This window comes from Ochotona princeps, chromosome 14, assembly GCF_030435755.1.
Source record: "Ochotona princeps isolate mOchPri1 chromosome 14, mOchPri1.hap1, whole genome shotgun sequence".
Lineage (NCBI taxonomy): Eukaryota > Metazoa > Chordata > Mammalia > Lagomorpha > Ochotonidae > Ochotona > Ochotona princeps.
In genome coordinates, this window is record NC_080845.1 from 58924529 (window position 1) to 58949095 (window position 24567).

Here is a 24567-nt window from a genome sequence, read left to right on the forward strand (position 1 = left end):
CTGTTAGGTAGCCCATCTCCCATGACCAAGGGCGCAGGTTCAATGCCAGGGTTTACCTCGTGGCTATAGCTACCTGCTGATACAGACCCTGGAAGGTAGCTGTGATGGTTCAAGTGATGTGGGAAACTTGCATTAAGTGCTCCCTCTTGGCTTTGTTCTCAGCCTAGCCCCAGCTGTTGAAGGCATCTGAGGTGTTATCAGTGGATGGGACCCCTCTCTACGTCTATCTCTTAGATGAATAAGTCTCCCCAGAAATTAAAAAAATAGTAAACTAAAACAAGCTTTTATCTAAAAGTATCATAAAATGGGCAGTTTTCCTACGTTTGTCTTCTGGAGATGGTGGTTTTCAGTTTACTTAAACAAGACTCAGAAGAATCTTTTAGCTTTACTTATTTGGAGAAAGAGAGAGAGAGCACGTGTTCCCATCTACCAGTTCACTCTGTGCATCTGCAAAAACCAGTGCTGAAAACCTGAAGCTTGGAACTCGACCCAGGCCTATCAGGTGGATGACAGGTGTCCGACTTCCTGGGTAGCACTACTCCCAGCATATGGGATCAAGAGCTGGAGTCCGGGCGAATTTAGGTGCCTTGGTAAGGGATGCAGGCTTCCTATTACCTTTAATCACTAGACCACACGCCCATCTGTATTTTAATTTTAAACATTGGCATGTAGCCCATGGAACCCACTGATGAAAAAAGATGTTTAAAAATACAAGTAGAGGCTGGTGCAATGTCTCAATTGGCTAGTCCTCCCCCTGCAAGCACTGGATCCCAAGTGCATGCCGTTTTTTGTGCTGTCTATTCCACTTCTCATCCAGCTCCCTGCTTGTGGCTGGGGAAAGCATCAGAGGATTGGCCAAGGCCTTGGGATCCTGCACCCACATGAGAGTTCTGGAGGAAGCTCCTGGTTCCTGGTACAGCTCTGGTCATTGTGGCCATTTGGGGAATGAACTAGCAGATAGAAGATCTTTCTGTCTCTCCTCTGTAAATCTTTCCAATAAAAAGTTATAAAGCTTAACAAAGAAATGCTATTAAAGATGGGGTCAGCATTGTGAGGTGGCTGGTAAGGCTACTGCTTGACACTGGCCCCCATATGGGCACTGGTTCAAGACTTGGCTTCTCCAGTTCTGATCCAGCTCCCCGCTGTACACTTGGGAAAGCCCTTGGACACCAGCTACCCACCTGGAAGATGTCACAGAAGCTCCTCGCTCCTGGCATCGGACAAGCCTAACTCTAGTTACTGCAGCCATCTGGGGAGGAGCAAATGAAAGATCTCTCTGTCTTCCCTCCCTCTCTTTATAAACTCTGCCTTTCAAATAAATGAATACATTAAAAAAATTAAAGAAACAATGACTTAATTATTTAGTCTACCAGAAGTGGCCCAACAATAGCAGATTAGTATTGCTTGCTCTGCAATTCTAGTCTTGATACACTTCTAAAATTAAATAGTAATTCGATGGGATGGTGAGTGGGGGCTTTGTTCCTAGTTCTTATCGACTCCAAAGACAAACATGGATGTAATTTTTTTGTATTGAACTAGATGAATGAAACTTGTTTGGCACATTCTAGAATGCCTGTATTTCGAGCTGCAATGCCTGATTGGAGCCTAGCTACTCATTGCTTGCTAACCAGCTTCCAGATAATGCACCTGGGAATTCTGCAGAAGATGGCACAGGACATTGGGATTTTGTCCCTTATGTGGAGTACCCAGCTAATGTTGCTGCTCTTAGCTTTGGCTAGACCTACAGTTGGCTACTGGGGGCATCTGGGGAATAAACCAGTGACTGAAAGACGCTCTCTTTCTTTGTCTTTCTCTGTCATTCTGCCTTTCAAATAAATAAAACCTTTTTAAAAACCCATATAATAAATCCAGTAAACTGCCTAGAAACCAACAGTACTAAATAAGTATTCATAAAAGCAACAAGCGTTTTCCCAAGCAAGATTTCAAGCCTGAGTTTCTTTGCCAGTAGCAGTACCCCGATGATGCGCTTATCTTAGTTTCATGTTTAATAGGAAATGACAGCAGCATTCTTTTTAGGGCTGAAAATGTGTTCTGGCTCTCCAGGCCACCATATGCTGGAGCATTCACTGGCTTAGCAAAGAATGACGGATGAGGCTGATGTGAGTCATAAGGGGTTCTGAACTCCACTCACTTCTTCAGACCCCAAACAGTGAATACTTCAAGGAGGCATTTTAGTTTTCAGAAAAATAGTTTGTTTGATATGTATGATATTCTTGAGTTTCTTTCTCAGAGTTATTAAGTTTAATCTTTTGGCAAAATATTGACCTGAACTGTAATTATGCACTGCCTTTTTCTTATAAATTATCTACCACCTATCTATCTAATTATCTACCACCTCCACTGTGGTAGATAATTAGCCACAAATAGTCATCACTCAACAGTGACAGATGCACAGGAAATGCAGATTTTTAACTAGGTTTCCTAAGTTAGAAACAGGTCATGATCAAGTGACTCCAGATATGATACTATGTAGAGTACTTTTACTAAACACACCTGTAGCTATATTGATGCTTAAAATAAGGCCTGACTCATTTCTGAACTATTTATAAATTCCATTTCTTAAAATAACACAAACTTTGTAAGCAAAACCCCACACTTTCATTCAGTGCTAAGGTTTGAAATTAAGCGTATCCAAGAAATCAGGTTTTTCTGGCCACACCCAAACATGGGCCTAGTCACAGGCTACACCACAGGTAAGCATATCCTATACAATTAATTAATGATTTGAAAATGTTTCATGTATTTCAGAAAAGAGATTTTATTTTGGGAATGAAACTGCTATAATAATTTATGTTTCTTTTTTTAAGAAATCATTTATTTTTATTTGAAAGGCAGATATACAGAGAGGAGGAAAGACAGAGAGAAAGATCTTCTGTCTGATGATTCACTCCCCAAGTGAACGCAACGGCTGGTACTGCGCTGATCTGAAGCCAGGAGCCAGGAGCTCTTCCACGTCTCCCATGCGGGTGCAGGGTCCCAAGGCTTTGGGCTGTCCTCTACTGCTTTTCCAGGCCACAAGCAGGGAGCTGGATGGGAAGCGGGGTCACCGGGATTAGAAATGGTGCCCATATGGGATCCCGGTGCATACAAGGTGAGGACTTCAACCACTAGGCTATTGTGCCAGGCCCCTATGTTTCTTTTTTTTTTTTTTAATTGTGTCTCTGAGCCAACAGTCTCCATTCTCTTAAATCACATAGTCCATCAGTAAAAAGTGTTTTAAGGATATAGCTCCATGTATATGTAAATATGTATGAGTTTGTGTGTATATGAACACACATGAGTCAGAGTGGCAAGAAGAGCCCAGTGGGTTAAGCTGCTGCTTCAGATGCTTGCAACCCATGTCAGGTTGTCTGGATCAAACCCTGGCACGCTGCTTCAGATCCAGCTTCCTGTCCGTGAATCCTGGGAGTCCCTGGGCTTCTGCCACCTGAGTGGGAGATCCAGCTGCAAGTTTGGGCTCCTAACTTTGATTTGGCACAGCTGTGGCTATTATAGTCATTTGGGACGTGAAGTAGCAGACAGAAAAGACCCTGTCTGTCCCTCTGATTTTCAAATCAATAAATAAGTAAATATTTCTTTAAAAAAATGCTATAGGAAGAGGGGAGATAGAAGTAGAATTCCTAGCATTTTTCCTTACCCTAGTATGCATTGTATCTGATCAGTACTCAAGTCTTGTGCCTTTGAAGTAACCATGAGTGTTGATGCCTACTGAATGTGCACAATGTGCTGTACTGGACCAAGCACTCTAGCTCATGGAACCTGCCAACAACGTTCCACAGCCTGAGTGTTCTGTGACCACACTCTCAGAATCTGCCAGGATGACGATTCTGGGAACATTCAGCTGAGGTCTCTAGGAGAACGTTAGGTTGTGAGAGGGGAGTGCTTATGAAATTGAGCTGATCACTAACGATCAATCATTTAATCACTTATGCCTAAAGAGTAAGACTTCCACAAAAGCCCAAAAGGACAGCTTTTGAACTCTTTGGAGGTAGCTGAACATATCAAACTTCCTGGAGGATAGCACTCACATAATCCTCACTGACTCCAAATAAGAGGTTCCAGCTACTGCCTACTGCGAGAGATGCATGTCTTGTGTTCAGAGAATTAGCTGCCTGCCTTACAAAATGGAAAGGTGTTTCAGTGTCTTGATTTTATGAGCCTGGGAAAGCAACGTGCACTCAGTAGGACACTCAAGCTGGATGCAGAATGGGGAACTCTCTTGGGCCAGTGCAGTGCAGTCCGATTTTTCCTGGCAATACTGGGCAGCGACAGTGTGTGTGGCTTCCCGTCAGAGTCAAGATCGTGACAGGAGTGAGGATCTGCAGTGTGCTGTGCTGCTGAACCAGCAGGTGTGGGGCCAGAGGGAGACTCAAGGCATTTTCTACTGAAGTCTTGAAGTCACAACGTAGCCTCGTGTAGTTGTACAGAAACGGATCTTTGAGTGTTCTCTCATTGTTATTTACAACCCTGAAAATTGAGGACCTCTTATTCTCGTAATGACAGATGAGGGTTTTTTAATTTATGCAGGAAGGCAGACTGATCCTTTCTTTTCAGGAACTCACATAATCTCATGAGGGCACAAGTAAAGAAATCTACATATTCAGCATGATATTCGTACTCCAAATCTCTATTTAACTGGATCACTCTTTTGTCAGCTAGTACAGATAGAATGAAAATAACAAACACAAATGTGATTTGAAATCATGTGATGGTGGGCACGTCTGCTGGCGATACTCTGGGACCTGGCCCACTTGACCTTGAGAGCTGCCTGGCTGGTCCCACACGTGCACGCAGGATCAGCGCTGCCCCGTGTGCTGAGCGTCGCTGCTCTCGGAGCCTCTTTGCAAGGCTTACCGTGAACGCTGGAGTGACTTTTTTTCTCTCCATGGCACCAATGAAAAAAATACTCTAAGAACCAATTATGGCCCTGATACGAAAGTCCAAAAGGAACAGCACCACACAGGCTTGTGACATAGAATCTACTTGGCTGTTTTGCAGGGAGAGGAAGGATTTGAAATCTGGGAGTTGTGAGTCAAAGAGGCCTACTGCACAGTCGTCTCTGTTGTCTTTGCTGAGAGCACTGATGAGCCGTAGATCAGTCACAGTCTCCTCTTTGAGCAAAAGGAAGCACGTCACTCACAGGGCTTCAGTGATCCATGTGTCTTGCCTATGTATGACAAAGACTCAACGAAACAATTTTACGTCCTGCGAAAACGAGCGCTAGAATCAAGGAGTGGGAGATGAGTTTCAAACGTGTTGAGGATTTGCTTAGGGCCTCATGGCTTTTTGATGACGTGAACTTTGGGAGCATGCCTTCCTTATCTGAGAGACAGCTCAAGGATAGGCTGGTGGCACTGCCTTCAGGCAGAGAGACTCTGCAGGTCCGGGGCTGGGCAGGTGCAACGGGTGGGGAGCAGAGGGCAGCAGGATCGGTCACCACAAACTGCGGAAGAATGCTCTGCCTAGTTATTCCCGACGTGTGTCACACACTGTCACTTCCGGCCTAAAGCTTGAGTCAAGCTTTGCATTCTTCTCAAAATGTATTAGCTGTAATCTGAAATGTCTACTCCATTAGTATTTTTGGACAGGGGTTGACTGCAGAGAGCTGAAACAGTGGAAGGAGAAGCCAGGCATAAGAGGGATCAGTGTGCTTACCCCTTTACCCGGTCTTGCTGGTGGCATCTCTTAGATCAAAAGATGCAAGCCACGTGTTAGGGCATGGCAGAGCCATTTTACTCCCCCTGTAGTCTTAACACTGCCTGCTAATCAAGCTGTCACATCCACAGGTGCCTTTAATACAGTGGCCCAGCCTCTGTGTTAATGAGTTTCACATAGAAGAGTTGTAAAATATATTCTCATTGAAAGTCCCAAGTCTGCCCCTCATTCTCTGTGCTTGTTTGATTGACTATTGGTGCCCCTGGTAACAGTTTCCGTTCAGGTGTGCATGGTAACACATTTCAGCTGTGAAATACAGGCCTTGTGCAATGAAATTGTGTTTTAATTTTTCTTTATTTGCATTTTATTTGAAAGGGAGAAAGAAGGAAGGGAAGAGAGAGAGAAGAAAAGAGAGAGAGGGAGGAGGGAATATGTTGAGATTATTCCATCCGCTGATTCACTCCCCATTTGCCTGTGGCAGTGAGGGCAAAGGCGACCTCGCACATGCGCTGCAGGAGCTCAAGCATTTGAGTTACCACCTGCCAACTCCCCAAACGCTCATCGCAGGAACCTGCTTGGAAGCAGAGGATGCTGAACTGAAACCAGGAACTCAAGCATGGGATATGGGCAACCCAAGTTGTAACCTAGCACCCAGGCACTGTGCCAAACACCCACTCCTGCGCTTTTTTTTTTTTAAGATTTTTATTGGAAAGACAGATATACAGAGAGAAAGAGAGACAGAAAGGAATATATTTTGTCTGCTGGTTGACTTCCTAAGTGGCCGCAAATGGCTAAAGCTGTGCCAATCTGAAGCCGAAACCAGGAGCCAGGAGCTTCTTCAGGTCTCCCATGCAGGTGCAGGGTCTCAAGGCTTTGGGCCATCCTCGACTGCCTTCCCAGGCCACAAGCAGGAAGCTGGATGGGAAGTGCAGCAGCTGGAATTAGAACCAGTGCCTATGTGCAATTCCGGCACGCGCAAGGCAGGGACTTTAGCCACTAGGCTACCGCACTGGGCCCTTCATTGCTGACTGCTAAAAATCAATTTCTATTACAGACCTTGGATATCTGTATGATCGTCCTAGACAAGGATGACAGTAACACATGTTAGGAACGGGGGTAGTCCTCCCTGGCATTATTCCACCAAGAAACATGTCCATGCTTTCAGCGGGCAGTCTTTCCATCTTACTTTGTAATTTTGTATAATTCATGCAAGCTATTATCTCTCTATAGTTGTTCTAATCAGTCAAGTGGGTAAGACCGTATCAGTTTAAGTGGCACTGTGTAGAGTGTTCTATGTAACTCCCATCTTAAATTTACAGCCTATTCATCAAAATCCAGGTGTCGAAACATTAGAGACCAATAGAAAAGACACCAAGGTGTCAAAACCAATTAAAGATCACTCCAGTCATCAAATGATTCTTGTGGTGGCTGAACTGTAAACAGAATTCACAGTTTTCCTGGCGTAACAATTTCTCATAATTATATGCTGCATCCATGTAGAATAGCTTGTATACCAGAAGCAAGTCTAAGTCAGAGATGACAGCTTCTAATTCTCCCTCTCCCCCTTCATGTCGTCCATATTGATCTCTGTTTCATACAATGACCTCCTCATGACCATCTCCCAGCGGGGACAGCTGGGTACCATCTCCTTGACTTGTCATCCTTGATGTGGACAGAAAATGCCTCAGGAACCACCTGCAAGAGACAGGGCAATTTTTGGAATTCCTGCCTACTTTCTCTAAACGTGCCCATGGGAGCCCCCACCCTCACCTCAACAGGAAATTGGTTAGGAAACACTGGGATCCCGGGTAAGACTGTAGCCTCAGCTGCTGTGTGAGCGCTCCGTTACCGTCAGACTTTGCACCCACCATAAGAGAGAGCTCTTGACCAAACCGGGAAGAAAGAGCTCTTGACCAAACCGGGAAGAAAGTGTAACAGTGAATGCAACGCATGCCTGGCAGTCAGTGGAAGACCACTACTAGAGGAGAGGAAGGACATAAAGCAGTCAATATTTCCCTTTTCTGAATGTTAGAAAACTTCCAACTGGACGTTTTTCCAAAGATAGAATGACAGGTGCCTTCAAAGAGATTCCTGCAAGCAGACCCAGCAAGAGGAATCCTCTGGCCTTTTTTGTGTGTGATGTTTTTGTGCAGGAGCTGAGGCAGGGTGCAAGTGTTGTGGGTAGTGGGTAAGGCTGCTTCTTGTGGTGTCCACATTTCTACGCATCCTGGCTGCTCTGCTTCCCACCCAGCTTCCTGGCAATGTGCCTGAGCTAGCAGCAGAGGATGGGCCATGCGCTTGGGCTCCTGCACTCACAGGAGATGTGCAAGAAGCTCTAGCTCTTGGCTTCCAGTCAGCCCAGCCCTGCAGTCACCTAGGAAGTGAACTTGCAGATGGAAGATTTCTCTATCTATCCTTCTATGCACCTCTGCCTTTTAAATAAATAAAGTACATCTTTGAAAAAAAGTACACACTGAAGACATAACATTGAGAGAAACTGTGCTTATATTTTAAAAAGACAGGCAACTGGCAAGAGAACTACAATTCACAGCAGCAGAATTTCCAAATGTTCTTTCTAAATACAGAATTTCCCAGAGCAGAGCCGGCCAAAGCCGGTTGGCCTGGTCTCAGTGCTGTACACTGTGCACAGCACACCGAGTTCCTGCAAGAGCCACCTGTTTGAATCGCTGCCTCAGCCAATGGTTTGGCTGAACCCCTTCCTGTGAGATGACAGTTCTTACCAAGACTCTGATGACTTGGAGGGTCCACAAACCCACAGGAAGGTGGCCATACTTTTCTGTCCAGGCCTGGCCAAGGCTCTAAGATAAGGAAGTAAAGTAGAGTCCCACACCTGGTTGCCACACTTGCAACCAAACGCCAGTAGACAAAACATTTCAAGTCCCTTAGCCATTAGTGCAGGGACTCCCGGGTGTATAGCCCAAGGAAGGCGGAGTTGGCGATCCTTGTTGGGCTTTTTTTTTAGATTTGTTTACTTTCATTGGAAAGGCAGACATACAGAGGGGAGGAGAGACAGAGAGGAAGATCTTCCTTCCAATGATTCACTCCCCCAGCGCCGCAACGGCTGGAGCTGAGCCGATCCGAAGCCAGGAGCTTGGAGCTTCTACCAGGTCTCCCACGCGGGTGCAGGGTCCCAAGGCTTTAGGTAGTCCTCAACTGCTTTCCCAAACCACAAGCAGGGAGCTGGATGCTGCAGGGATAAGAACCAGCGCCCATATGGGATCCCCGGGGCATGTAAGGTGAGGACTACTACGCTATCGCGCCGAGCCCTGGTTGGGATGTTTTTACGAAATACATGCCGTTGAATCACAAAGCCTTGAGAACTCCTTCCCCGTGTGCACTGGGCACGTCAGCTCAGGGGGCTGCAGGGAACAGGTGCACCCACGGACCACCAACCAGGGCCGTGCTGCACGGCCCTCGGCGGGCCAGCCTGGCGGGGGCGTGGCCGCGGGGGCGGGGCGCCGTGCGCGCACGCGTGTCGGCGCCGGCCGGGGGCGGAGGGCAGCGGCAGGCCCACGCCGTCAACACGCAACATGGCGGCGGCGGTGGCGGCGGCCCCGGGGGCTCTGGGCGCTCTGCAGGCCGGCCGCAGCCGCTGGGTGTCCGCGGGCTGCGCGCAGCTCGGCCCCGGGCTGAGGCTGCCTGGCTCCTGGGCGCGCCGGCTCGGGGGCTCTGCGCTGTGGGCACCTGCACCCCGGGGTGCCGCCCCGAGGAGGGGCTACAACTCTGAGGTGAAGACGGAGGACGAGCTGCGGGTGCGGCACCTGGAGGAGGAGAGCCGAGGTGAGAGGGGCGCGGGTGCAGGGCGCGGATGGTTCGTCTCTGCGTCTGCACGCGCCGGCCGGCCGAGCCCCTCCCCGCCCCCACCTCCGGCCACTGTGGGCGTTGGGTTTTTGCGCCTCTTTGGGGCTGGGAAGACCTAAGCGTGTCCCGGTGCAGAGCGGCTTCCCTCTAAACTGGGCCGGCTTCAGCGCCAGAGGCTGCGATGCAGCGTGTGCCCTCCGCTCCTGACGGGCCAAGGTCACTGCCTGTGGCCGAGCCTTCTGCTTCCAGGTTTTGTTCTTGTTGTGTAATGCCTTTCTGTTACCTCAGAGGGTCCAGGTGGAGATGGAGCAGGCTGCCGTGGGGATATTAGGGCTTTAGGGTCCCACTTCCCCCTGTCCGCTTTTGGCTGAGAAAGTTGCAACTGTGGGATTCCCGGAGAATGATTTTGAACACTTGATGTCTGTCCAGTACCAAGATGATGTTGCACTTGCCCTTGAGTCACCCGTAGTGGGAAGAGACAGGTGTATAGCAAGACAGTAAACACGCGATTCGGACTGAGTAGTAGGGAAGACAGCTTGATTGCTTCCCCTTGCAGTGTTGGGTTCCTGGAGGGTGCACACACTGGTATTTTGCCCGGTTTGACCCAAAGGACCGGTCATCGGGTTTGGACGTGCATTTATTGAATACCTGTGGTGATAAAAGTGGAAGTGAAGAATGAGGGAGTCTGGGGGCTCTTGACACCACTGTTAGCGTAGAGGAGGCCCAGGTGGTTAGTAGGCTGTGCGGACTGGAAGGGCCTGGGGACAGCCAAGGGCTGTAATATCCTGAGGCTTTTGCCAGTGAGATAGGACAAGCCATTCTTCCGTAAGCCAGAGATGTTGCAACCAGGGAAAGCCTTAACTCACCTCGTGGGAAGCAGGACAAATAACACCAGCTTCATAGGATTGCCCCGAAGATTCAATTCCCTGTTGGGATTTAGCCCCTAGGAAAAGAATGTTGTTGTTTTTTTTTTAAGATTTATTTATTTTTTAATTGTAAAGTCAGATATACAGAGAGGAAGATCTTCCATCTGCTGATTCACTCCTCAAGTGGCCGCAACGGCCGGAGCTGAGCTGAGCCGAAGCCAGGAGCTAGGAGCCTCTTCTGTGTCTCCCACGCAGGTGCAGGGTCCCCAAGGCTTTGGGCCATCCTCGACTGCTTTCCCAGACCACAAGCAGGGAGCTGGATGGGAAGCAGGGCTGCTGGGATTAGAACCGGCACCGATGGGATCCCGGAGCGTGCAAGTAGCCACTAGGCTACTGTGTGGGGCTCAGGATGCGTTCTTTTAATTGTTATTTATGATTTCAGTTGAACAAGAGCTTGGTCCATGCATGGGTGTGGGGGCTTGCGTGGTGTATCTGAGAACAAGCGTAAGGCAGAGATGACTTGGCTGTAGTTTGTCAGCCAAAAAAGCTGGAGTGCTGCCTGTGGATTCCGCGTTTCTTGAGTAAGCTTGGTTATGCTGGAGTTTTCACTTGGATTAGGGGTACCAACAGTGTGATGCAAAGGAATTGCGAATACAGCTAGTTGTAGTCACCACATTCTGTTCTTTTGTTGTTGTTGGTTTTGTCTTTGCAACTTCATAACTTAAAGGCATGCAAACTGAGAGTAAATAAAAATCTTCCAGTTGGGATCTGAATGGGCCAAAGGAGGCACAGAAAAGGTAGTTCAGTAAATTCACACGTTTTTGGTTTTGGTTTTTCTGACCTGTGAGAATCAGTGATTAGGACAGGCTCGTTACAGGTTACAGGCTCGTTACAGGGTCACAAGAATGACTAGGCAGACCTCGCCTTCGTTACTACGTTACTACGCAGTGCTGTGCTGTGGAGCCAGCTGTTAGCAGTGTGAAGAAGAGCAGGAGGATATACCAGGGGAGCAGCCTTGTCCCAGACAAGACCAGTCCAAAATTGGTGTTCTCAGCAGCCGGCAGGAATGTGAGCACTATGCCGGGGTCCCAGGAGCCTCACACCGGGCTGGTAGCCGTGCCGGTGGGCGTGGAGGTACTCCACCTCGAGGCTCATCTGCTAACTGGGTCATGTATTGTGACTTATTGCAGAGGTTGTGATGCAACTGAGTTTCTTTAGTGATTATTTTTTTCACTGTTGTCCATCCCACTCGGAGTGTTATTATTGTTTTTGAAAAGATGTATTTATTTATTTGAAAGGGTTGGGGGAGACAGAAAGAGAGGGAGAGAGAGGAGAGAAAAAGAGAGAATGATCTTCCATCTGTTGGGTCATTCCCCACATGGCTTCAGTGACCACAGTTGGATCCAGCCGAAGCTGCCAGGAACTTCATTCGGTCTCCCTCGTGGGTGAAGGGGCCCAAGGATTTGGGTCAACTTCCCATTCTTCATCTTCCCAGGCCTACAGCTGGGAGCTGGAGCGGAAGCATAGTAGCTGGGCCTAGGACGGCGCACCCACTGCACCACGACATCAGCTCCTCACCCAGACTTTTAGAGCAGCAGCTGCTGGCCATGTCTTGTGAAGGTCTCATCCGCCGTTCTGCCCTTCTCCTTCCCAGTCTACTTTGCCCGCGAGTCATGACTAAGACTCACTGCTCTGCTCTGCTGAAAACCTCTCATGGCTCGCAGGTGGCAGGCCCCACCTTCCCCTCTCACCTGTGCCCTGCTCTTTCTATGCCTGCCTTGCTGTACTTGCTGGAACCCTCAGTTGCTTAGCCTGTCTTCAGGGTTTATTCTTGTAAGCATGTTCCCAGAGCTTCAGTCCTCTTTATGATTGAATAATGTTTCATTGTGTTCATATACCACCTTTTGCTGATTCATCATCCATTGCTTCTGGGGTGTGTGTGTGTGTGTGTCTATGTGTGTGGAGGTATTATGAGAGATGCTGCTTAGACCAGTTTGAAATTTTGGTGGGAGTTTTATGAAGGACGTTTTCTCTCAAGTTATTCTCCCAAGTGGCTGTAGCACTTGAGTTTCCTGCCAGCAGTGCCGGAGGGCTCCTCTCCGGCCGTGGTAATTCAGAAGAGACTACTGTAGTGGGTTTTTGCAGTAGGCAAGAAAGATCATGCTCAATTCCCGTTTCATGTGTTTTTTGGTGAACCATCCCCTTAGATCCTTTGTACATTTTGAAATTGGATAGTTTGTCTTTTTAGTGTTGGGTGGTAAGAGTTCTTTATATATATATTCTATCGGTTAAATGGTGTGCCTGCATTTTTCTCCCATCATCTGCGTTGTCTTGTGTTTTTTTGAAAGTGTATTTTGAAGAACTAGCATTTTAAGCTTTGATGTAGTTCATCCTATCTGTTTTGTGTTGTTGCTACACTTTTAGATCATGCCTGAGAAATTTGCCTAGCCCAGGATCACAAAGACTTACATCTAGATTTTCTGCTAAGAGTTTTAGTTTGCAACATTTGTGCCTACGATGCGTTTTTGAGTTACGTGGTGTGAGGTGACGTCATTCTTTTGCTCATCTTGGCATTATTTGCTGCGTGTACTTGTTTCATCATTGAATTGTCTTGGTACCTTTGTGGAAGATTTATTTGACCATAACTATAAGGGATTACTTCTGGAGGTTCGGTTCCGTTGGTCTACATGTCTGTTTCATGCCAGTTACATGATAATTACTGCAACTTTGTTGTAAAATTTAAAATTGAATATCATAACTTTTTTTTTCAAAAGCACTTTTGCTATTCTAGGGACCTCTTGCATTGTCGCTTGAATTTTAGAATCAGCTTGTGAATTTCTGTGAAAAACTGGTAGTTCAGTTTGTGGAGTACTGCCATCTTAATAATGTCAAGTATTCAATTTACAAACCTGGAATGTGTTTCCATTCAAAATACATTATGGTTTGCAGTGTACAGATTCTACGCTGCTCCTGATGGCGCAGTGCTTCTGACTCCTGGCTTCCGACCTGCCCAGCTCTAGCTGTTGCGGCCGTTTGGGGAGTGAACCAGCAGATGGACAATCTCGCCTTGTCCTTGTTCTGTGTCACTCTGCCTTTCAGGTAATAATAATAAAAATGCCACACATGCTTGTTGATGGAAAAAAAGGGTTTATTTAACTTATCTGAAAGGCAGAGTGACAAAGAGGGAGAGAAAGCAATCTTCAGTCCATTGATTCATACTGCAGTGGCCTCGTGGCTGGGACTGTGCTGTGTCAGAGCTAGCAGCCAGGCGCTTCCCCTGGACCCGATGCAAACAGCAAGGCCCACAGTATTTGGGCTATCATCTGCTGCTTTCCCATGTGTGTTAGGAGGATGCTGGATTGATAGTGGAGTTGCTGGGACTTGAACCAGTGGTCCTCTAGGGGATCCTCACATTGCAGACAGTAGTTTAACATGCTGCACCAAAGTGCCAGTCTCTGATTATGGGAAGTGGACTTCTTAATAGTTCTTGCATATGCAAAGACATGCAATTTATAAATAGTGGTAGTTTTAGTTTTGTTTTTATAGTTTGAATGCTTTTTTCCCCTCCTTTAATTTCCCTGTGTTAAGCTTCTGCTCTTGGGTATCAAGATGCCTGGGATTGCATGCTGCCTCCATTTCTGATCCTTCTTCTGTCGATGTACCTGAGAGGTGGGAAATATTCAAATAGCTCGGTGGCAGACACCGACCGCATGCAGTTCCTGGCTCCTGGGCTTAGCCTGACGCAGTCGCCCCTGTGGGCACAGGGATTTGGGAAGTAAATCAGCACGTGGAAGAGCTCTGTTTGTAGACCATTCAAATAAATACAGATGAGTAAGTGACACTAAGAAGTATTGAAAGCCAGCATCATTTCCTTGTTCCTGCTCTAGGCGTGGAGTGGGGAGAGGTGAAAGAATTAATGATGACACCATTAGTGATTTTTTTTTTTTGGTGGATACCTGTTATCAGTTGTGGAGTGTCCCTTCTTTTTGTCATTTGCTGAAGTTTCTTCACTGAAGCTTGCCACATGCGTTTCCTGAGTTTATTGAGATGGTCGTACGATTTTCTTTAGTCTGTTGATGTACATTAAATGATTTTTCAAGTATGGACCCAGTCTTGCATACTTGGAGTAAATCCCTCGTGCCTGTGGTATATGTTTCTGTACATTGTTGGGTTTGATTTGCTCATTTTGAGGATTTTTGAACTTGTGTTTATGACACATACTGCTCTTTGGTTTTTCTTTCTTGTAGTGTCTCTGGTTTTGGCATGAGAATAATGCTAACCTCACAGAATGAGCAAAAAAGTGTTCCTATTCTCTGGAAGACGTTGTATAGAGAAATGGTGTTGTTTCTTCCTTGTTATTTTGGTAGGACTTGTCTGTAAAATCATCAGATTCTGATGCCATTGGTTTGAAAGTATATATATATATACATACACATATATATACATATGTATATACACACATACATACATACATATGCATTATTTTAGTAAGGGAGAGAGCGAGAGAGGCATGGATGCTTGACCTGGCTGTTTGAGCGCCCGCAGTGACTGGGCTGGGTCAGGCTGGCTGGGCATGCTGGATTCTGGAGCCACTCTCCCACAGGAGTGCCCGGGATCCTGGTACTTGAGCTGTCACCTGCCGCCGCCCAGGGTCTCCATCAGCGTGAAGCTGGAATCCAGAGCAGATCCTAGCTCTGAACCCAAGCACTCTGAGTCGGGTAGCAGTGGTCTTAGCCATGGTGCCAGATGCCTGCCCTGTTTACTACTTGTTGATTTGACCTGTTAAACAGATACAGGCTTCTGCATTTGTTTCTTTTTGTGTGAGTTGTGGTACAACGGCTCTTTCAAAGAATTGATCCATTTAATCTAAATGATCATTTAGCAGCCTAGAGTTGTTCATGTTTCTTTATTGGGCTCATGATCCCATAAGGAATGACAACTTGCTTCCTTAGACCATTTTTAAAAAAATATTATTAATTGCATTCTCTTGTCTTTTTCATGGTAAATCTAACTAGAGGCTCATCAACTTACTGCTGTTTTTAAAGAGCTTTTTTGATTTTGCTGATTTTCTCATTGATGTCCAGTTTTCAGCTGGATTGATTTCTGCTTAATTTTATTTCTTTTTGTTTTGCTTACTTTGAATTTAAATTTTTTTTTACAAAGTTTTGTTTGTTTGTTTCAGGAGGGAGCTTAGCTATGAAACCTCAGTATTGTGTTGCCATGGTGCCTTCTCAGTGATAGAGGATGTCCAGATGCTGGTGTTGTTTAAGCTGTGAGGAACCTGCCCGTGACTGTGGTAGAGGGAGACACCAGTGGGACAGGGTGAGAAAGAGGTGAGAATGTCATTTGCCTCAAAGGTTAATTTAGAAACTGATTTTCCTAGTTTATTTTTAACTTTAGGGTACAATTCCACGGCCTACATTGATTTTAATTTTTCCAGTTTTTTATGGTGGAAGCCTAGATGATTGATCTCTGATGTTTTTATTATGATACATCCAGTGGTCCATTTTTTTCTTTAAACACCGCTCTTAATGTATCCTATAAATTTTTGTAAGTTATATTTTCATTTAAAAAATTTCTTCTAAGACTGATTTTTATCACCTATGCATTATTTAAAAGACTTTAAATTTCCAAACATTTTGACATTTCCAGCTGCTATTAATGGTTTCTAGTTTTTTCTTTTAAGATTTATTTATTTCTATTGGAAAGGCAGATATACAGAGAGAAGGAGAGACAGAGAAGATCTTCTGTCTGATGGTTCACTTCCCAGGTGGCCGCAATGGCCACTGCTGAGCTGATCTGAACCCAGGAGCCAGGAGCTTCTTCTAGGTTTGTTTCCATACAGGTGCAAAGTCCCAAGGTCTTGGATCATCCTCTGCTGCTTTCCCAGACCACAAGCAGAGAGCTGGATGGGAAGTGGAGCAGCTGGGATATGAACTGGCACCCATAGGGATCCCTGCGCATACAAGGCAAGGACTTTAGCCACTAGGCCGGACATACAGAGAGGAGGAGAGAAAGAGAGGAAGATCTTCCGTCCGATGTTTCACTCCCCAAGTGAGCCGCAACGGCTGGTGCTGTACCTATCTGAAGCCAGGAACCAGGAGCTTCTTCCAGGTTTCCCATACGGGTGCAGGGTCCCAAGGCTTTGGGCCATCCTTGACTGCTTTCCCAGACCAGAAGCAGGGAGCTGAATGGGAAGCAGGGCCGCTGGGATTAGAACCGGTGACCATATGGGATCCCGGCGCATGCAAGGCAAGGACTTTAACCACTACGCTATCGCGCTGGGCCCATATGGTATATTTTTATATAACCAGTGCCTTGTTTATTACAGCACTTGCAGAACGTGTGAGTCGTGCCTTGTGTTGTGATAGTGGTACAGTGAATGACCGTGTCATTACCAGGTGGTGGGGAATTCTCAGCTCCAATATAAAATATCACTGCTTGACCAAAACATTGTTGCATGGTGCCCAGCTGACTACAGACTCTGTTCTCTTCTTGTTTTGGTGTTTTCTGAGGGAAAGTTGGATGCAATTCTTAAGTTGTTTTCTTGGCATTTATCTTGCTTGGTTCCATCTTAGCTGAGAGGGGAAGTGTTAATTTGGGGAAGCCATCAGCCATTGTTATTTCAAAGATTTCTTCCTTTCCCTTTTCTCCTCCCGGAATTCTCAGTAGGTGTGTGTTACACCTTTCATACTCGTCCTATAGTTCTGTCCATTAGTCTTCTTTCTCTTTGTTCACTGTGCTTGAGGTCTCAGGCTCAGAGATGCTTGTTCTCAGCCAGCGGTGAGGTCAGCATTTCTCCTTCAGAGCTCTCAGTGCTCCGTCTGGACGCCTCGGTTCCTCACTCCTGCGTTAGGCCCGCAGGAGGTTTGTGCTTGTGGGTTTCTGCCCAGCCAGCCCATGGTTTCTCTGTGTTTTTTAATTGTTCTCTCTAGTTTTGGGGTCAGCAGATAGTCTGTCTTAGATTCTCTGACATATCTAAGACTCTAAAAAGAGATGCTGTTTTGTTATGTTTTATTATTTTTCCAGTTTGGGATTGAGGACTGACCTCCAGCTTCTTACATGCTGAACTGGAAAGAACTTATTATTTTTGATGCTGTTGCAAATCAAGTTATTTTTAAATTTTGTGTTTGAATTCATTGTAACCATGTAGAAAGATAGTTTTTAAAAAGATTTATTTTTACTGGAAAAGCAGATTTACAGAGAAGGAGAGAGAGAGGTTTTCTGTCTCCTGGATCACTGCCCAAGTGGCTGCAGTGGCTGGAGTTGAGCCAAAGCCAGGAGCCAGGAGCTTCTTCTGGGTCTTGTGCGTGGGTACAGAGTTCCAAGGCTTTGCGCCATCCCCGACTGCTTTCCCAGGCCACAAGCAGGGAGCTGGATGGGAAGTGGAACAGCCCGAATTAGAACCGGTGCCCATATGGGATTCTGGTGTGCAGGTCAGAGGATCAGCCAGTAGAGTGGTACCCCCCCCCCCCCCAGAAGCAGAGTTGATGTTTGTAATCTCATTTTGTGGATTGTGACTTTGCTGAATGCATTTACTGCTAATGAGTTTTTGGGGGATTTTTTTTTTCCTACATAGGATTGTGGGGTTTTTTTTTCTTTATTGGAAAAGCAGAATTTCAGAGAAAGGGGGGGGGGAGAGAGAAAGAGATCAATTCATCTTCTTTACCGCGGTTCAGTCCACAAAATGCTGTAATCAGAGCTTGAGCAGGCTGAAGCCAGGAGGCCGCAGTCTATCTGGGTGGCAGGGGTCCAAGCCTGGGCCATCTGCTGCAGCTTTTCCGGGTGCAGGGGGCTGCATCGGAAGCACAGCAGCCAGGTTTTGAGATGTGGGTGTCACAGGAGGTGGCTTAGTGTGCTGTGCCACGGTGCTGGCCCTAAGACTGTGTTCTTTTCTGAGAGCAAGAGAGGGAGAGCATACAGGAGCGAGAGCCAGTAAAGGACAGATAGACACAGGCCGATCTCACGGAGAGATCTGTCATCTGCTTGTTCACTATTACAATATATCTGATGGGAGGGGCTGGGCCGGGTTGAAGCCAGGAACTGAAGACGCAATCCTGGCTTCGCAGCAAGGTAGAATGGAGAGTGAAACTGCACCCGGGCACTCGAGCATGGGACAGGTGCCTTCTGATGGTGTCTTGGGGCTGTGTGCCAAATGCCCACCTCCTTTTTTCTTTTTTCTAATCTGATGTCTTTTTTTTATTTTTCCTTTGCCAAATGGGCTTGCCTAGAACTGCTAGTCAAAGCAGGCATTCCTTCCTGTTTATCTCCAGGGAAGGATTGTTAGGTTTTCTTTATTGAGCTGCTGGTTTTTCACAAATGCCCTTTATCATGCTGAATTGGGAAACTTCCTGTGTATCACTAGTTTGTTGTGTGTGCTGTTCATTTACTCTCCAGAGGAGTTTGGGTTTTGTCAAATGCTTTTCAGTTGAGATGATTAGATGGTTGTAAGAAATTTTTCCTTTATTCTAATTAATGTGGCATATTGTTCTGATTTTTTATGTTGAATTTTTTTTTTTGCATTCCTAGGCTAAAAATCTCACCAAGTCATGATGTGTGCACCTTTTAATATGATGCTGCGTTGGATAGAGAATCACTTCCTGAAAATCCATTTTAGCTGCAAAATCACTTTCTGAGCAGTCATGTGATACCAACAAGTCAGATACCATGTGTGAAAGGTGCCAGCCACAGTATAAATGCACTGAAAATACTGAGTTATGTATGGAATGTTTATAGATTTTGTGTTTAGTCTCATGTCCCATCCATAGATACGTCAGCGCATACTCATGTTTATGCATATTGCATTCCATAATCTGAAAAACTCCAAAATCCGTAACACTTTTGGTCCCATTCATTTATAGTGAGGGATATTTGTATTTTGTTGAGGATTTTAAAGAAATAATTAGCAGTATAACCACGTGATGAAATAACACAAATATTATCAAAAATAAGGAAATGTGTTATTTTGTAAGTGTCCTATACTGGATTTGCAGTTGTTGCTGAAGTAAAGTGGCAAAGAGAAGGAAATGAGAAATTAAAGCAACATTGGATCAGAAAATGCGCCTATCGGTATTTCAAGGTATTGACTGATCATTTTCTTAGAGAATTAAAGAGGACAACTAATTAAATCTATTAACACTGCAGAAATTTGAAGAAAGTACTAAGCACATGTCACTCAGTTGTCCATACACTTGCAACAGAAGATTAGAAGTGAAGTACAATTATAAACGTTCCGAAGAGCAACACGTAGCCTTCTAAGATCTGTGTAAGAACTTTATGGAAAAGAGCCTCTAGGTCTGTCTTCACTGACCGCAATCCGAGGTCAGAAGATGCAGAAAAGACATCATGTCCCTGAAGCAGGAGGGGGCTGTGTCCGGCCTGCGGGCTTCCTAAGGCCTGCAGAGTCGCTTGGTTTGGCCCTGCCGAGGCAACCACATGTAGGACTCGAAATTCAGTGAGTCTACAGAAGGATAAATCCTCAGCTGATCATTGACTATGACCCATGAGTGATGTTACAAATATCCAAATGGCCCTTGGCAGAGAAAGTTCCCCACCCCTGGCCTAGAGGAAGAGATTTAACCGGCAAAAAATAGAATTGTTAATTATGAAAAAATAAATGTTCGTGGAACTTAATTGATTCCACCCTTGTTAAAAAAAGTGGGGACACAGAGTGTGAAGTGACCTCACTTTCCTGCTAATGGTCAGATTCGTAACATTGAATGCTGAGTGAAAGACCAGGGGTTCTCAACAGCATTTCGTAAAGTCTCTGTGGATAAGGTAAGCTGTTCATACACATCAATTTTTTTGGTTTTGGAAAAGATCCTTGAATATAATCCTGAGAAATCAGTGGGTGATGTTTTGTAGTAAAATAGTTTCAAAACTGCTGCAAGTCATTGTGGTAGAACGGCTGGATGACACTTCACATGCTCATTGTGACGTCAGCAGTGGCATAGTTGTGATGTACTGTGGTAGAATTTCAGTACTTACTCCATCCGAGCTTCACGCTAACATCTGGCACTGTGGCACAGAGTGTTAGGCGGCTGCTGGCAGTGTTGGCATCCAGTGGTCCAAGTGCTTGGGCTGGTGCTATCCCCTAAGAGGGACCTCGTTGGAGTTTCTGGCTCCTGGCTTTGCCTAACCCTGAACAGCGGGTAGGGACTTCCAAAGGGAAAGTTAAGGGCCCTCCCAGAACACAGAAAGGGCAATGTGGCACAAGTAGTAGCTGTGTATGCGTGTGTAGCCCTATAGCAATCTTACAGCGTGAAAGTACCCAGTTGCAGTGTGTGTAAGCAGGTAAGGGGGACAAAGCAGCCGTAAGGCCATGTCAGCTTTGTTCAGGGCTGTCTTTGGCATGTGGATCTGCTATGCTACATGCCTGCAGGAATGAAACTACTTTTTTGGTGTCATGGTTGTCTGCCAAGAATTGTAGCATATCGTGGCCATTTTGAGAGTGAGCCAGTGGATGGGAGAGCTCCGTCTCCCATGCTGCTTTGCTTTTTAAATAAATAAATTCATTTTTAAAAGATTTATTTCAATTTTATTGGAAAGTAAGATATACAGAGAGGAGGAGAGACAGAGAATAAGATCTTCTGTCCACTGGTTCACTCTCAAAGTGGCCACACAGGCCAGAGCTGAAGTGCTCCAAAGCCAGGAGTCAGGAGCTTCTTCCTGGTCTCCCACATGGGTGCAGAGTCCCAAGACTTTGGGTTGTCCTCTATTGCTTTCCCAGACCACAAGCAGGGAGCTGGATGGGAAGCGGGGCTGCTGGGATTAGAACCTGTGTCCATATGAGATCCTGGGTGTGCAAAGCAATGACTTTAGCTACTAGGCTACCACGCTGGGCCCCAAATAAATTCATCTTGAGAAAGAAGTGTTTCCTTGTCTGAGAGAACACCTAATGGCGGACGATCCCGGGACCCCAGGAGGTTGGGAGGCCCTGGTGCGCTGGAATGAAGGGCTGTGGCGGTTTCCAGGGGAGTTTCAGCAGTGGCATCCTGGGCCGCCATCATGGTGGGGGTCAGGGTCAGGGTTGAGGCCATGGGGCTCGTGGAGGACAAGGCATGGCTCCTGTCCAGCTGGGCCTCCCTGTCCACCCAGGAGTCTGAGATCATTGACTTTTTCCTGGGACATCTCTCAAGGGTGAAGATTTAAAGATAGTGCCAGTGCAAAAGCAGTTGTAGGCTGGCCAGTAGAGCAGCTTCTAGATTGCAGTGGTCATGTGAGACTGGGTGGGACATGCTCCAAGGAGGGGCCATCATCCTTGACAGGCTCTTGAGCATGCCCCTTGGAGAGGCTACTGGGGGAACAGGATCAGCAGACCCCATCCTGTGCTTGACAAGGTGATGGTTCACTGTACCCCTTCGCTGGTGAGCACATTGCCTCTGCAGAGGTCTTGCCATTGTCTTGGGCTCCTGTCTCCAAGAAGCTGCTGCTGATGGCTGGTGTTGATGATTGGCACACCTCAGCCAGGAGCTGTACTCTGATGATTAACAGTTGCTGCCCTCAACCTGGGCAACTTTGCCAAGGACACCTGTGATGCTGTCTGACTCCTCCCCAAACACCTTTCTGACCCCCAACCTCTGGAAAGAGGCTGTGTTCCTCAGGTATCCCTATCAGGAATGCACTCACCATCCTGCCAAGCCTTAGAGCAGAGTGTCTGTGCAGGGCACCCAGGCTCTGGCCTTGGTGTGACATAGGTTCCTGTGTAAACACAGGAAAAGAAGTGTGAGTCAGAAGGAATGGTGCTAATGCGGTATTTGTATTGTAAGCGATATGGGTATTATTTGATCTTCATAGTACGGGAGAGTTTGAGACTATTAGCGTATTCAGCAGAGTGGGAAACTGGGAGTGAGCCGTTTAACTTGTCCAGGGTCAAATGCCTGGGAACTGGCAGACCTGTATTGCAGCCGCAGCAGGCGGACCTCAGAGCCTGTGCTCTTCCTCTCTCTGGAGCAGTGGCTCTCAAGCTGCAAGTCCTAAAGGCACTTACCATTCACTGCATTTCAAAACTCAACTCTTTTTTTTTTTTAAGATTTTTTTTTATTATTATTGGAAAGTCAGATATACAGAGAGGAGAGACAGAGAGGAAGATCTTCCACCCGATGATTCACTCCCCAAGTGAGCCGCAACGGGCTGGTGCGCACCAATCCGATGCTGGGAACCAGGAACCTCTTCCAGGTCTCCCACGCTGGTGCAGGGTCCCAAAGCTTTGGGCCGTCCTCGACTGCTTTCCCAGGCCACAAGCAGGGAGCTGGATGGGAAGTGGAGCTGCCGGGATTAGAACTGGCGCCCATATGGGATCCCGGGGCGTTCAAGGCGAGGACTTTAGCCTCTAGGCCACGCCGCCGGGCCCCAAAACTCAACTCTTTACTCTCACTCTCACCATTGCTGTGTCTTAGTGATGGTCCGTTTTCATTGTCATCTCCTTTGTGCGATTTTCTGAAACCACAAACCTGGTGTGCACTCTCAGATGCAGTCAGTCGTCATTCTGCTCATCACTAACCAGTTCAAATTTTGCCTCTTGAAAAGCTTTTGAACCTTTTACTTCTCTTTATTTCTGCCACTACCAGCATCAACCCAGACCTGTTACCTCCTTCCTGGACTGCAGCACGCACCTTGAAGTTTCAATCCCTATTTGCCTCAAATGTAGGCTGTTACCCATCTCTTCTCCCAGAGCCCTAGTGTTGTATGTGTATGTGTGTGTTTATACCTCCTTAATCCCTTTAGGATGAAGGGCAGAGTTTGAAGCAGCACCTGCAGGATGCTGGCATGCGCTAACCTGTCGTCTCTCATGGACCACTCTTTTCCCTTGGGATGGCACTAGGTGTGGACCGGAGTTCCACCATCTTTCCTCACTCCCATCTTGAAGTCCTCATCTTTCTTGTCTCAGCCCAAGTGGCTTTGTTGTAAATAAGCTTTCCCTGGCTATTTCCCCTTGTCCGCAGACATTGCCAGCTAGGGCTACAGTGCTGTAACACTGTGTGTAGCACTTAAGACATTTTGGTTGTACGTTGTAATGATTGTTAATGTTGTCTTTCCCTCCTGGACTCTGGTTCCTTGAGGGCTGAGCCCCGTGATGCACATGAGGTACATTTGAGTGAATGACGTGCGGTCTTTGCTGGTTAATTTTATCCTTGAGGAAACTTTCATTTTGTAGTATAGTCAGACTGCTGCTCAGTAGCTGCAGTTGGTATTTAAGCTCTCCAGGGCTCAGTTTATCCCTTCACCTCACGGCGAAAGATTACGTGAGTTCATGCTTGTAAAGCGCTGGGAGCCACATCGGAGCCTGAGCTGCGAGTGTTCAATATTGGAATCCACCCAAGGTGGTGCACTGGTTTTGTGCAAGAGCCTGCCATAGAAACCAGTTCTCCTTCCTGCTTTTTTTCCATAATGAGATCATATGGAATTTTTGCCAATTTATTTTATTCGGACTTGGGATTTATTGCAGTTTCCTTTAAAAATTAGTTCACACAGTTGCTTGCACAGAACAGCGTTGGGTACGTGTTGTTGTCTTCAGTCTATTCCAGTTTCGAATAAGGAATGTGCCCACCCGGGCTCAGGGAAGCAAACAGCAGAAACTCTGCTACAAGTTGAGAATTTGCACTGCTCAGGGATAAGAGGGCTGAGTAGGTGAGAAAGAACTTTGCATGTCAAATTAAGGTCTTTGAATTCAGGCAGGTTTTTGAATGAAATAGTGAAAGGATTTTAAACATCAGGTGAATTCCATATACAGGAATGAGTGTAGCAGTTGGAATGAGAATCTAGATTTAGAAGATGGTTTCTGATAACAATTAGAGGAATAGGAGGGAAAGCTAGGTTTTCTAAGAGAGTGGTGAGGTTTCTTCTTTAGACACTGAGTTCAGACTGCAGACTGCACTTGTAAGTGGAAGTGCTGCAGGGTAAGTGTGTGGGACAAAGTCAGGAGTGATGGAAATCCTGAAAGCTGTGTGGTTATGACAGAAACAGGAAACAAGCTAGTAACAGCTGGCCTACTAGCTGAAAGCAGGTCATGTAATACATCTTGGTGATAAGGTTTTGCCAGTCATTACTTCAGTACAGTGTATATTTGAGGATGATGAAACCACATTTTAGTGTCTTAGAATTTGGGGTTTTTACTAAGTGTGGCCTTCCGTTTAGTCAGTCTGATAGAGTGATGTAAAACCTAGTGAAATGTTTGCTTATGACTTGGGTAATACATAAGGAC

General features: G+C 46.3%; 1 protein-coding gene across 2 annotated transcripts in view; it reads left to right on the forward strand.

The window, feature by feature from the left end:
• The first annotated feature begins 9186 nt into the window (after positions 1 to 9186).
• AUH (AU RNA binding methylglutaconyl-CoA hydratase) overlaps positions 9187 to 24567 on the forward strand; it is a 162457-nt gene continuing 147076 nt past the window's right edge. For both annotated transcript variants that reach the window (XM_004581135.3, XM_058672893.1), the window contains exon 1: positions 9187 to 9477. In XM_004581135.3, coding sequence (XP_004581192.2) covers positions 9228 to 9477 — 250 coding nt within the window. In that variant the 5' untranslated portion in view covers positions 9187 to 9227. The remainder of the gene's footprint in view (positions 9478 to 24567) is intronic.